This window comes from Salmo trutta, chromosome 4 (genome assembly GCF_901001165.1).
Source record: "Salmo trutta chromosome 4, fSalTru1.1, whole genome shotgun sequence".
Classification (NCBI taxonomy): Eukaryota; Metazoa; Chordata; class Actinopteri; order Salmoniformes; family Salmonidae; genus Salmo; species Salmo trutta.
Window position 1 is genome coordinate 44,705,255 of NC_042960.1, and position 13,929 is coordinate 44,719,183.

General features: G+C 43.8%; 1 protein-coding gene across 1 annotated transcript in view; it reads right to left on the reverse strand.

Annotated features, from left to right (window-relative positions):
* The window catches only part of LOC115193030 (dynamin-2), a 46,953-nt gene that overhangs the window by 3,269 nt on the left and 29,755 nt on the right, over positions 1–13,929 (reverse strand). The window contains 7 exon segments of the mRNA XM_075074278.1: positions 19–227; positions 314–382; positions 384–461; positions 10,820–10,931; positions 12,439–12,472; positions 12,475–12,540; positions 13,152–13,158. Of these exon segments, the coding sequence (XP_074930379.1) occupies positions 19–227; positions 314–382; positions 384–461; positions 10,820–10,931; positions 12,439–12,472; positions 12,475–12,540; positions 13,152–13,158 (575 nt within the window).

Genomic DNA, 13,929 nt, shown 5'->3' on the forward strand with positions numbered 1-13,929 from the left:
CACCCATGTGTGTGTTACCTGCGGCTGGTCGCAGGGGCTCCATGCAGCCAGAAGCAGTCAACAGGAGGAGGTAGAGGAGTGGAGCAGGTGGAGGTAGAGATGTCTCCGATGATGGCCAGTGCCTCCTCTCTCCTCTGCTCCTGCTCTGGATACTCATCCATCAACACACACTTCTCTGTTAGAGAGTAGAGCTGCACCAGGAGGTCAATACTGATGTACTCCTTTACCTATGGAGAGAGAGATTATATATTCCTTCACCAACAGATAGTTATGAGGGGAGACCGCCGGACAGACACAGACTTATGTTGTTGACCATGACGGTCTTGGGCACGAGGTCTCTAATGGCTTTGTAAACGATGTTCATGAAGGAGTCCACCAGGTTCCCGGATGGTCTCTACTTGACGCTCCAACTGAGGATCCATAGAGAAACTATCACTAGAACCATTACTCTCCTTATCCACCTGGCACAGGAGAGAGAGTGAGGGAGGGAGGGTTATAGAGAGGTCATGAGCAGATGAGCTCCTGAATTTTTCTGAATTTTTACAAAAAGATAGATTTAGGGTTGTATAAAATTGGATACTACCCTCCGCAACATAACCTTCACTCCAAATCAAAACTCCAAACCTACAACCTGATCTTGGACAAATTACCTGGAAGGATTTTTATTACCAAGGATTCTTACTGCCAAGGACTATCCAGCAAACCTTCTGACAAACCAGCAAAAGAAGCACAAAAGAAACCCGAAAATATCATCCAACCTGGAACTGAGTAAGTAATGTTCAGTTGGAAGCTACTTCGAAAGCCTAGAATGTAAAGAATATTACAATAATCTCTAGATGTTTAACTTTATAAAGACTGAATGCTAAGTTAAAAGGCTACCAATCTTGAAGAACAGACCCAGCTGCAACATTAATAACCACTGAAGTGGTATGAAGCCCCTGAGCCAAACAATGGCAGCAGAGTTCCTCCCCCACCCAAATGCAGAAGCATCTTTGACCCCCTGCTCCATGGCTTCCCTCTGTGCAGAGGTCACCACAGTACAGTACCCCTTGGACATAAAATAACAAGGCACAGAAAGAGTACAAAGAGAAGCTCCTCATGGACAATACAGAGACACTTTTTGCTGACTGCTACAAAAATTGGAACGAAAGCAACTTAATCTTCAACACAGACCATCCCTGGGCATGGCACAGAGCTATGAGAGCACACTATCCCTTTTAAGAGAGAGGGTATTGGCGGCGGGTGGAAAATCAGAACATATCTCAAAACGAGGACCCTGAGAAAGACCCCCTCTGTCAACCTGTACAAGAATGGAACAGTGGTGGTGCAGGGCAACTTCATACATTTCCAGACTTTCACCAAATCAAAGCAAGAGCACGGTAGGAAAAGCTTTCTCTTGGTGATGAATCCCCCACCCCGAGCGAGTCTGATCTAGGGCTGTTACGGTGACCGTATTACTGCCACATTGGCGGTCTCGAGTCATGAAGGCAGTCAAATTCCATGTGACTGTTTAGTAACGGTAATTAGGCTTCTCAAGCTCTGATGCTGCTGCTGGTCATTAGTAGTCTACCAAACTTGCTAAATGCCTGGTACTCAGCACTCTATTGTCCCTCTAATCACTCTGACATCAATGCAAATGTGATCGAAAATCGAATCAAATGAAATTTTATTGGTCACATACACATGTTTAGCAGATGTTTTTGCGGGTGTAGCAAAATGCTTGTGTTTCTAGCTCCAACAGTGCAGTAATATCTAACAATTTCACAACAATACACACACATCTAAGAAATGGAATTAAGAATATATAAATATTTGGACGAGCAATGTCAGAGTGGCAGAGACTAAGATACAGTAGAATAGAATACAGTATATACATATGAGATGAGCAATGCAAAATATGTAAACATGACTCGTGTTCCATTATTCAAGTGGCCAGTGATTTCAAGTCTATGTATATAGGGCAGCAGCCTCTAATGTGCCAGTGATTACTATTTAACAGTCTGATGGTCTTGAGATAGAAGCTGTTTTTCAGTATCTCGGTCCAAGCTTTGATGCACCTGTACTGACCTCACCTTCTGGATGATAGCGGGGTGAACAGGCAGTGGCTCGGGTGGTTGTCGTCCTTGATGATCTTTTTGGCCTTCCTGTGACATCGGGTGCTGTAGGTGTCCTGGAGGGCAGGTAGTTTGCCCCCGGTGATGCAATGGGCAGACCACACCACCCTCTGAAGAGCCCTGCGGTTGAGGGCGGTGCATTTGCGGTGATACAGCCCAACAGGATGCTCTCAATTGTGCATCTGTAAAAGTTTGTGAGGGTTTTAGGTGCCAAGCCAAATTTGTTCAGCCTCCTGAGGTTGAAGAGTTGCTGTTGTGCCTTCTTCACCACACTGTTTGTGTGGGTGGACCATTTCAGTTTGTCAGTGATCTGTACACCAAGGAACTTTCCACCTTCTCCACTGCGGTCCCGTCAATATGGATAGCGGGGTGCTTCCTCTGCTGTTTCCTGAAGTCCACGATCAGCTCCTTTGTTTTGTTGACGTTGATGATAGGTTATTTCTGGCACCACACTCCCAGAGCGCTCACCTCATCCCTGTAGGCTGTCTCGTCATTGTTGGTAATCAGGCCTACTACTGTTGTGTCGTCTGCAAACTTGATGATTGAGTTGGAGGCGTGTGGCCACGCAGCCATGGGTGAACAGGGAGTACAGGAGGGGGCTGAGCATGCACCCTTGTGGGGCCCCAGTGTTGAGGATCAGCGAAGTGGAGGTGTTGTTTCCTACCTTCACCACCTGGGGGCAGCCTGTCAGGAAGTCCAGGACCCAGTTGCACAGGGAGGGGTTCAGACCCAGAGCCTCGAGCTTAATGATGAGCTTGGAGGGTACTATGGTGTTGAATGCTGAGCTATAGACAATGATCAGCATTCTTACATAGGTATTCCTCTTGTCCAGATGGGATAGGTCAGTGTGCAGTGCGATGGCGATTGCGTCGTCTGTGGATCTATTGGGGCGGTAAGCAAATTGAAGTGGGTCTAGGGTGTTAGGTAAGGTAGAGGTGATATGATCCTTGACTAGTCTCACAAAGCACTTCATGATGACAGAAGTGAGTGCTACAGGATGATAGTCATTTAATTCAGGTACCTTTGCTTTCTTGGGTACAGGAACAATGGTGGCCATCTTGAAGCATGTGGTGACTGCAGACTGGGATAGGGAGAGATTGAATACGTCCGTAAACACTCCAGCCAGCTGGTCTGCGCATGCTCTGAGGACATGGCTAGGGATGCCGTCTGGGCTGGCAGCCTTGCGAGGGTTAACCTGTTGGGGTTAGGGGGCAGTATTTGTACGGCCGGATAAGAAACGTACCCGATTTAAAATGGTTACTACTCTTGCCCAGAAACGAGAATATGCATATAATTAGTAGATTTGGATAGAAAACACTCTAAAGTTTCTAAACTGTTTGAATGGTGTCTGTGAGTATAACAGAACTCATATGACAGGGCAAAACCTGAGAAGATTCCATACAGGAAGTGCCCTGTCTGACAATTACAAATTCCTCAAAAATCCAAAAACTTCAATTTTTCAAACATATGACTATTTTACACCATTTTAAAGACAAGACTCTCCTTTATCTAACCACACTGTCCGATTTCAAAAAGGCTTTACAGCGAAAGCAAAACATTAGATTATGTCAGCAGAGTACCCAGCCAGAAATAATCAGACACCCATTTTTCAAGCTAGCATATAATGTCACAAAAAAACAAAACCACAGCTAAATGCAGCACTAACCTTTGATGATCTTCATCAGATGACACTCCTAGGACATTATGTTATACAATACATGCATGTTTTGTTCAATCAAGTTCATATTTATATCAAAAACCAGCTTTTTACATTAGCATGTGACGTTCAGAACTAGCATTCCCACCAAACACTTCTGGTGAATTTACTAAATTACTCACGATAAACGTTCACAAAAAACATAACAATTATTTTAAGAATTATAGATACAGAACTCCTTTATGCAATCGCTATGTCCGATTTTAAAATAGCTTTTCGGTGAAAGCACATTTTGCAATATTCTGAGTAGATAGCCTGGCCATCACGGGCTAGCTATTTTGACACCCACCAAGTTTGGCCCTCAACAAACTCAGATTTACTATAAGAAAAATTGGATTACCTTTGCTGTTCTTCATCAGAATGCACTCCCAGGACTTCTACTTCAATAACAAATGTTGGTTTGGTTCCAAATAATCCATAGTTATATCCAAATAGCGGCGTTTTGTTCGTGTGTTCAAGACACTATCCGAAGGGTAAAGAAGGGTGACGCGCCCGGCGCGTTTCGTGACAAAAAAATTCAAAATATTCCATTACCGTACTTCGAAGCATGTCAAACGCTGTTTAAAATCAATTTTTATGCGATTTTTCTCATAAAAAAGCGATAATATTCTGACCGGGAAACCCTGTTTTCGTTCAAAGACGAAAAAATAAAAACATGGAGTCGTCTCGTGCACGCGCCCCCAGTCTCATTGTGCTCAGATCGACCACTATCCAAATGCGCTACTGTTTTTCAGCCATGGCCTGCAAAGTCATCATTCAATGTTCTGGCGCCTTCTGAGAGCCTATGGGAGCGTTAGAAAATGTCACGTTACAGCAGAGATCCCCTGTTTTGGATAGAGAAGATCAAGAAGGCCAAGAAATAGTCAGAGAGGGCGCTTCCTGTTTGGAATCTTCTCAGGTTTTGGCCTGCCAAATGAGTTCTGTTATACTCACAGACACCATTCAAGCAATTTTAGAAACTTTGGAGTGTTTTCTATCCAAAGCTAATAATTATATGCATATTCTAATTTCTGGGCAGGAGTAATAATCAGATTAAATCGGGTACGTTTTTTATCCGGCCGTGAAAATACTGCCCCCTATCCATAACAAGTTAAAAGCCCCAGCTACAATAAATGCGGTCTCAGGAGATGTGGTTTCCAGTTTGCATAAGGTCCAGTGAAGTTCTTTGAGGACCGACGTGGTATCGGCTTGAGGGGGAATATACACGGCTGTGACTATAACCGAAGAGAATTCTCTTTGGAGGTAATACGGTCGGCATTTGATTGTGAGGTATTCTAGGTTGGGTGAACAAAAGAACTTGAGTTCCTGTGTGTTATCACAATCACACCATGAGTAGTTAATCATGAACCATACATCCCCTCCCTTCTTCCCAGAGAGATATTTCTCCTGTGAAACAGAGTATGTTACAATCCCTGATGTCTCTCTGGAAGGAAATCCTCACCCTGAGCTCATCAACTTTACATTAGCGAGTAATATACTCGGATGCGGTGGGTGGTGTGGGCGCCTCCTGAGTTTGACTAGAAGTCCACTCCGAGTACCTCTTCTCCGCCGGTGGTGTTTTGGATCAGCCTCTGGAATCAGTTCAATTGCCCTCGTATTCCTGGTATTAATGCTGGTGAGTTACCACCACTCTGATATCCAAAAGTTCTTCCCGGCTGTATGTAATAACACAAAACAAATACTGGGCTAATAATATAAGAAATAACACGTAAAAAAAACAAAATACTGCAAAGTTGCCTAGGGGCCAGAAGCACGGCTGCCCTATCTATCGGTGCAATAAACTGCTTGCTGTTTAATGGCGCCGATACACTTAATGGGAGCCCATGAGCTCATGTTGCGCAACATTGCTATAGCCTATGCAATTGCGTGAGAAAACAGAGTGATGGCCTCTAATAAAAAGAGGAGGATCCCATCAGCTTTCTATAGGCTAGGCCTACTATGTATTTCTCAACTTTCCTAATATTAAGCACATTGCTTCTCTTTACAACAGGAGTATAGCCTACCTGGCTAGTATTAAAATGAACCATGGGAAAAGCGCCCTCCATTCGCTATTTATGTGCATTGATGACATGTATTTTTTACCCTGCCCGAGACAGGTGCATAATAATGGTCCATTCTAAATCAAAACAAATTTCACACGTGACTGACTGGCTCGTTTACAAAAGTAGAGACTCAGAGCAAGAAAATGGTATATCATACACTATAGTTGAGGAAGAATGTGAACGTAATTATGCTTTGAAAGTTGATAAACTTGAAAATGTCCCTTAAATATTTTCGGACACCTGCTGGAGAGCTCTTTGTCATCACCCATTCAGCATCGTTCAGACCCTTTAAAGCCTTAAAGAGATGGGTGGGGTTAAGGGTTCACATGTGAGGCCATGTACTAAACAACCAAAGCTTTCAAAATGCTGTTTTATACTACGGGTGGGTTCGTAAATTTAATCTGGAGTGCCAGAGTGTGCTCGTTCATAAACTCAGAGCATTGTCAGATTGTCCATTCGTAAATTCAGAGTGTTTTGCTCTCTGAGCGTTCAGAGCGCACACTGGATGCTCTGGCCGAGAAGTAGGGTTGATCCAAGCGTTCAGACCTAACAACAGCACCCAAGCTAATTGGCTAACGTTGGCTAGCTTGCTTGCTACTTCCAGACACAAATGAGAGAACAGCTCACTCTGACAATTTTACTCGCCCTAGTAGAGCTGGTTAGGCTGTTTTGATGTTATCCAGAGTATTGGTGACTGCAACTGTGTTGCTGGTAACATTTTAATTGCGCTTTTTTGCCAATGTTTACTGACACCGAACATATTCAACGAGTGTTGAGCTTACGTAAATTCGTCAGTTATTCTGCGCTCTAGCACACTCAGATGAGAGTGCTCTGAAATCACAGCAGATAGCCAGAGCACATTTACCGGCTACGTCTATCGAAAGTTGTGAACATTCTATTGAAATGGTTACTTGAATAGTAGTGGAGTATTTGGTTTAGACATGTAGCTAGCTAGCTTGCTAAACAAGATATGTGGGGATTTTCCAGTACATGTGTTATGCATCTCAGAATAGTAAGCAGAATCAATATATGGTTAACCATGAAACATGCATAAGCAGAATGTAAGCAGAATCCATGTGATTGTGCAAAGCTGGATAAACACAGTCCCAGCCATTCTGGGTCATGCCTGGTCTTGTGAAGGCCATTGGACAGGCACATTGGTTAATCAGTGATAGGGACCATTAGACATGCACCTGTATTAGGAAGGTATGTTAGTATTAATTAAGTACTATTAGACATGCACCTGTATTAGGAACATATGTATGTATTATTTTTGCATTGGTACTATGGTGACACCACCAATATAATCTAAGATGAGCATAAATAAGTCAGGAGTGGGCGTAAACAAGTCAGAAGTGAGGCTGAAAGATAACGCTGGCGAAAGGCTAAAGGGTATTAATAATTTACATAAAGAGAAGTGACTATGTATGTTATGTAAGGGTAAAACTGTATAAAAGGAGAGTGCTGAGACTGGAAAGATCAGTTGGTTCATGGGCCAGCTTGGCTTGTTACTTTGTAATAAAGTCTATTTGAATTCACAAGTTCCGGTATCTGAGAAATATTATTGGGCCAATATTTTTACGACATGAACCATAATCCCAGCTCATAACATTACCACCTTGCATGAATCTGCAGGTAGCTAACCATCCAGGTTCAATGTTAGCTAGCTAACATCAAGCTATAACTAGCAATGCAAATGGCTCTGAGATACAAATAATACAATTACACAGATCATACATGTAAAGGTTAGCTAGCGAGTCAGCCAGCTAACGTTAGCTAGCTAGCTAGCTAGCTAGCTAACTAACAGTACGCTAACTTGAAATGAAAACGACTTTCAGACAAAATTAGAAACGTGTAATATCTTAGTTAGACTATCTTACCAGTATACAGTTGAAGTCGGAAGATTACATACACTTAGGTTGGAGTCATTAAAACACATTTTTCAACCACTCCCCAAATTTCTTGTTAACAAACTATACTTTTGGCCAGTCGGTTAGGACATCTACTTTGTGCATGACACAAGTAATTTTTCCAACAATTGTTTACAGACAGATTATTTCACCCTATCACAATTCCAGTGGGTCAGAAGTTTACATACACTAAATTGACTGTGCCATTAAACAGCTTGGAAAATTCCAGAAAATTATGCCATGGCTTTAGAAGCTTCTGATTGGCTAATTGACATAATTTCAGTCAATTGGAGATGTACCTGTGGATGTATTTCAAGGCCTACCTTCAAACTCAGTGCCTCTTTGCTTGACATCATGGGAAAATCAATCAGCCAAGACCTCAGAAAAAATTGTAGACCTCCACAAGTCTGGTTCATCATTGGGAGCAATTTCCAAACGCCTGAAGGTACCATGTTCATCTGTACAAGCAATAGTACGCAAGTATTAACACCATGGGAACACGCAGCCGTCATACCGCTCAGGAAAGAGACGCATTCTGTCTCCTAGAGATGAAAGTACTTTGGTGTGAAAAGTACAAATCAATCCCAGAACAACAGCAAAGGACCTTGTGAAGATGCTGGAGGAAACAGGTACAAAAGTGTCTATATCCACAGTAAAACGAGTCCTATATCTACAAAACCTGAAAGGCCACTCAGCAAGGAAGAAGCCACTGCTCCAAAACCGCCATAAAAAAGCCAGACTATGGTTTGCAACTGCACATGGGGACAAAGATCGTACTTTTTGGAGAAATGTCCTCTGGTCTGATGAAACAAAAATAGAACTGTTTGGCCATAATGACCATCGTTATGTTTGGAGGAAAAACGGGGAGGCTTGCAAGCCGAAGAACACCATCCCAACCGTGAAGCATGGGGGTGGCAGCATCATGTTGTAGGGGTGCTTTGCTGCAGAAGGGACCGGTGCACTTCACAAAATAGATGGCATCATGAGGAAGGACAATTATGTGGATTATTGAAGCAACATCAGTCAGGAAGTTCAAACTTGGTCGCAAATGGTCTTCCAAATGGACAATGACCCCAAGCATACTTCCAAAGTTGTGGCAAAATTGCTTAAGGACAACAAAGTCAAGGTATTGGAGTGGCCATCACAAAGCCCTGACCTCAATCCTATAGAAAATTTGTGGGCAGAACTGAAAAAGCGTGTGCCAGCAAGGAGGCCTACAAACCTGACTCAGTTACACCAGCTCTGTCAGGAGGAATGGGCCACAATTCACCCAACTTATTGTGGGAAGCTGGTGGAAGGCTACCCGAAACGTTTGACCCAAGTTAACCAATTTAAAGGCAATGCTACCAAATACTAATTGAGTGTGTGTAAATGTTTGACCCAAGTTAACCAATTTAAAGGCAATGCTACCAAATACTAATTGAGTGTATGTAAACTTCGACCCAATGGGAAAATAAAGTGGTGATCCTAACTGTCCTAAGACCAGGAATTTTTACTAGGATTAAATGTCAGTAATTGTGAAATACTGAGTTTAAATGTATTTGGCTAAGGTGTATGTAACCTTCCGACTTCAACTGTAAATATCAAATACAAATCTTAGAATCAACTATTAAAGATTACCAGATCCTACTGGATTCTCCAATTACATTGAATGAACTACAGGACAAAATACAAATCCTCCAACCCAAAAAAGCCTGTGGTGTTGATGGATCCTAAATGAAATGATAAAATATACAAACCACAAATTCGAATTATCTATACTTAAACTTAACATCATTCTCGTCTCCACTTTATTGGATTGGGGTGATCAGTCCTTGGTTCCAAATATTGGGGAAGATGCCAGAGTTGAAGATGATCATCACAATCCACAAAAGCGGAGACAAATTTGACCCCAATAACTACTGTGGGATATGTGTCAATGGCAACCTTTGGAAAATCCTCTGCATTATCATTAACAGCAGACTCATACATTTCCTCAGTGAAAACAATGTACTGAGCAAATGTAAATAGTATTTTTACCAAACTACCGTATGACAGACCACGTATTCAACCTGCACACCCTAATTGACAAACAAACCAAAACAAAGACAAAGTCTTCTCATGCTTTGTCGATTTGAAAAAGTTTTTGACTCAATTTGGCATAAGGGTCTGCTATACAAATTGATGGAAAGCGGTGTTGGGGAAAAACATAATACATTATAAAATCCATGTACATAAACAACAAGTGTGTGGTTAAAATTGGCAAAAAACAAATGGATGCAGCTTGAGCCCCACCCTCCTCAATATATATATATATATATATCACAGAATTGGCGAGGGCACTAGAACAGTCTGCAGCACCCGGCCTCACTCTACTAGAATCTGAAGTCAAATGTCTACGGGTTTGTTGGTGCTCCTGTCCCCAACCAAGGAGGGCCTACAGCAGCACCTAGATCTTCTGTACATCTCAGTAAGTCAAAAATAATGATGTTCCAAAAAAGGTCCGGTTGCCATGACCACAAATACAATTCCAGAGCACACAAAAACTATACGTACCTCGGCCTAAACATTAGGGCCACAGGTAACTTCAACAAAGCTGTGAACGATCTGAGAGAAGGCAAGAAGGGCCTTCTACGCCATCAAAAGGAACATAAAATTCGACATACCAATTAGGATCTGACTAAAAATACCTGAATCAGTTCTAAAACCCATTGCCCTTTATGGTTGTGAGGTCTGGGGTCCGCTCACCAACCAATAATGTTCCTAGTGTTTTGTGTACATGCACAAACAGTTCCGAACTGTTTCGGATGGGAAGCTGGGAGCAGCCAATGACTGAAGGCAAGGGGAGGGGGTAGTAGGGGGGCATGAGGTAGAAGAGAGGTGAAGGGTAGCCAGGCAGAGAATAAGGGCAGGTGTAGGTTATAGTTAGGGTCAGGGTTAGGAGCTAAGGGGTCAGGGTTAGGCTATTCACAGTTACTTTATAGGTCATGGTTTTAGGGTTAGAGGTTAGAGTCAGGTTTAGAGTTACGGGTCAGGAGTTTTGACTAAGATACTCACAGCGACTTTCTCAGGATAGACTCCGGCTCTCAGCAGAGAAGCTTTCCAGCTGTCTACCTCCTCCTGAGAGCCAAACGCCAGCTCCAGGAACCCGTAGTCCTTATACACGTTCCTACAATTACATTGCATACTGTCAGCTACCTCAAACTACATCATCCAGCCAACAACTTCAGAAAACATATACCCACATCCAAGAACCTCTAGTCCTTATATACCTTCTAATAAAAGATACAATCAAACAGTCACTTTCCTCTCCAGATTTGAGGTTGCATGCCATATGCATACACACGACTACACCATAGGTCTCACACCGGGCACACACATGTTATCAGAGCTGGAACACACACCTTCACACACAATGAATAACTAAACTCACTCATCCATACCCACAGAGCTTCTTTCTCCCCTCTCTTTATTCATCACCCCCCCTCTCTTTCCCTCTCTCTCTCTGTCAGGGAGACGCCGCTGCGTCTGACAGAGGCAGGAATCTGGAGCGGTCTAAAAACCCATCTGTTAAACACACACACACACCACACACAGGCACACACATCTGTTAAACACACACACACACCACACACAGGCACACACATCTGTTAAACATTCTCTTTAATCACTCTGTGTTCCTGTCCTTTTGTTTCTCCCTCTCATGTTTTCTAAACTGGTATTATTGGTGGTGCGTGTGTGCGTGTGTGTGTGTGCGCAGTATATTTGTCTGTCTGTCTGTCTGTCTCCAATCTCAAGCTGTCTTGAGTGTTCTGGATAGCAGCCTGACCACATATCTCATGAGATCTCCTCTGTCTGTAGGCTAAGTAGGGCTGGGTCTGGTTGATCCCTGGATCGGAGACCAGATGCTGCTGGAGATGGTGTTGGACGGACGGCCAGAAGGGTTAGTATTGGTTAGGAGGGCCAGTAGGAGGCTATCGTTCCCCCTCTCTCTCTTAATGCTTTACAATGGCTGGATTGTAACCAGTCACTCACATCCCCCTTATCCTCGCTCTGTTCCGCTGTGGCCAGGGATAGTGAGCTTCTCTCTCCTCTTGAGGAATTTTAGCAAGGATCCGTTTCTCCCTTTTTCCTTTCTCCCTCCCTCTTTCCCTGCTTTTAGATCAGGGACTTTCCTAAAGTTCTGATTACTGTCAGACAGGGACAACCAGAGCATTGGAATCAGGACTGTGGACACATCATGCACACACAAACACGCACAGAGGGAAGGGGGGACAAGGGGCGCAGTAGGACACGCTTTTGACACATTCCTGACAGATCGCTCTCCCTCTCTCCCCACTCTCACCCCATCCAGCCTTCTTTCTTTCCCTCCTTCTTGTGGCGAGCGGTTAAATAGTTTCCTAACAAGAGCTGCCTCATCTCTGGTCCAGAACTCTGGCTTTGATTAGCTGCTTAATGAGCCTGCCCTCGGTATGCTGCGGTCCACACACACACTCACGAACCAGGTCCCACCCAGCTCAGCCATAGCATGCCCAGCCCACCCCATCCTAACCCACTCCATCTCTCTGTCAGTCAGTCAGCGAGGAGGTCAGAGACCAGGTGTAACCCCCCCCATCTCTTTCAGATATGCCTGTCATACACTAATCTCACATAAAACCACTTCAACACACACACACCTCTGTTCGGTGCTGAAGATGGAGTAGGCATGTTACTGGACATGAAGCTCTTCTCCACATCTCTCAGCTTCAGGTTGTCCAACGGTAACATGTACTTCCTCTCTTCCTTCAGAGGAGGGATAGAGGGATGGGGATGATGGAGGGAGAGAGAAAGTGAGAGGGGGAAGGATGGAGAAATGTAAGGAGATGTAAGAAAGGATCATTCATTGATGGGTCTACTGATCTGGTGAATACACAAACAGCATGTAGAGACAATAAAACAATTAAGAAAAGCAATAACTGAATAGGCCTGCTCTAGTATAACATGCGTGGAGTCTCATTGATTTGTTAACATTCCCCTCTACGACAGAAACCGCAGAGAAACAGAAACAGAGCTAGCTAGGATAAATAAATGGATTAGACTATTCTACACTACACGACAGAGAGATGTGTTTGGGGTGGGGGTGGGGGTGGGGGGGCATGAGTTTGCACTGTCACCACCATTACAAATTATGATCGAAAGAAAACAGTTAGAGAAAGGAAGCAAAGCGGAGAGAAAATATGGGGAAAAGAATGGAGGGATTGAAAGAATGAGAGAAAAATAGTTACAAAAAAAACAGGGAAAGAAATAGAGAGAGAGAGAGAGAGAGAGAGAGAGAGAAGCCAGCCCACATGTGAAAGTCATTACTCAAAAGTGACGCTCTAAAACAAAACATTCCTCTCCTCACCTCCACCCTTCTCCTCCACCTTGCTCTCACTTTTAATAATAATAATTAGGTGGGTGCTTCCATTTGTCCTATTTTTTTGTTTGTTGCATATCCCATTCCCCCTGACACCCTCGGAGAGTGGGTCACAGCCAGGGATCAGCCATCATTGACGGTCGACCCTGGAGCAATTAAGGCTAAGTGCCCTGCTCAAGGGCACATTGACAGATTTTCCAGCTAGTCATTTCTGGGAATCAAACCAGCGACCGTTCGGTTACTGATCCAACGCTCTTAAGCGCTAGGCTACCTGCCTCAGGAAACAGCTATAGTTACAGTATGGAGTGGAGAAAAGGAGGAGAGGACAGAAGGTGAGATGGAGAGATGGAGGATATGGAGGAGGGATGGGGGTATAGCCTACCCAGAAAAAAGAAATGGACGGAAAGGTGCAAGTCTGTCTCACAAACACTTAGGTGTGTGTGTGTCTGAGTGGGTGGGTGTGTGTGTGTTGGTCTCTCCTGAACCCCAAAACTTTCTTCCTTCATTGCTCTTTCTCTTTTTTCCAGAGGGGCCCCACTTCCTGTTAAAGAGGCTGAAACAAAACTATAGAACGAAGCTGGCACGTCGACAGACGACAACATCTGGTATTGCTTGAGAGAGAGAGAGAGAGAGAGAGAGAGAGAGAGAGAGAGAGAGAGAGAGAGAGAGAGAGAGAGAGAGAGAGAGAGACGGAGGAGTGGAGGTGAGTTTTGACAGAGATGAGTGGGAGAGGTATCGAGAGAGAGAGAAGGGGAGAGAAACTGCAGACCAC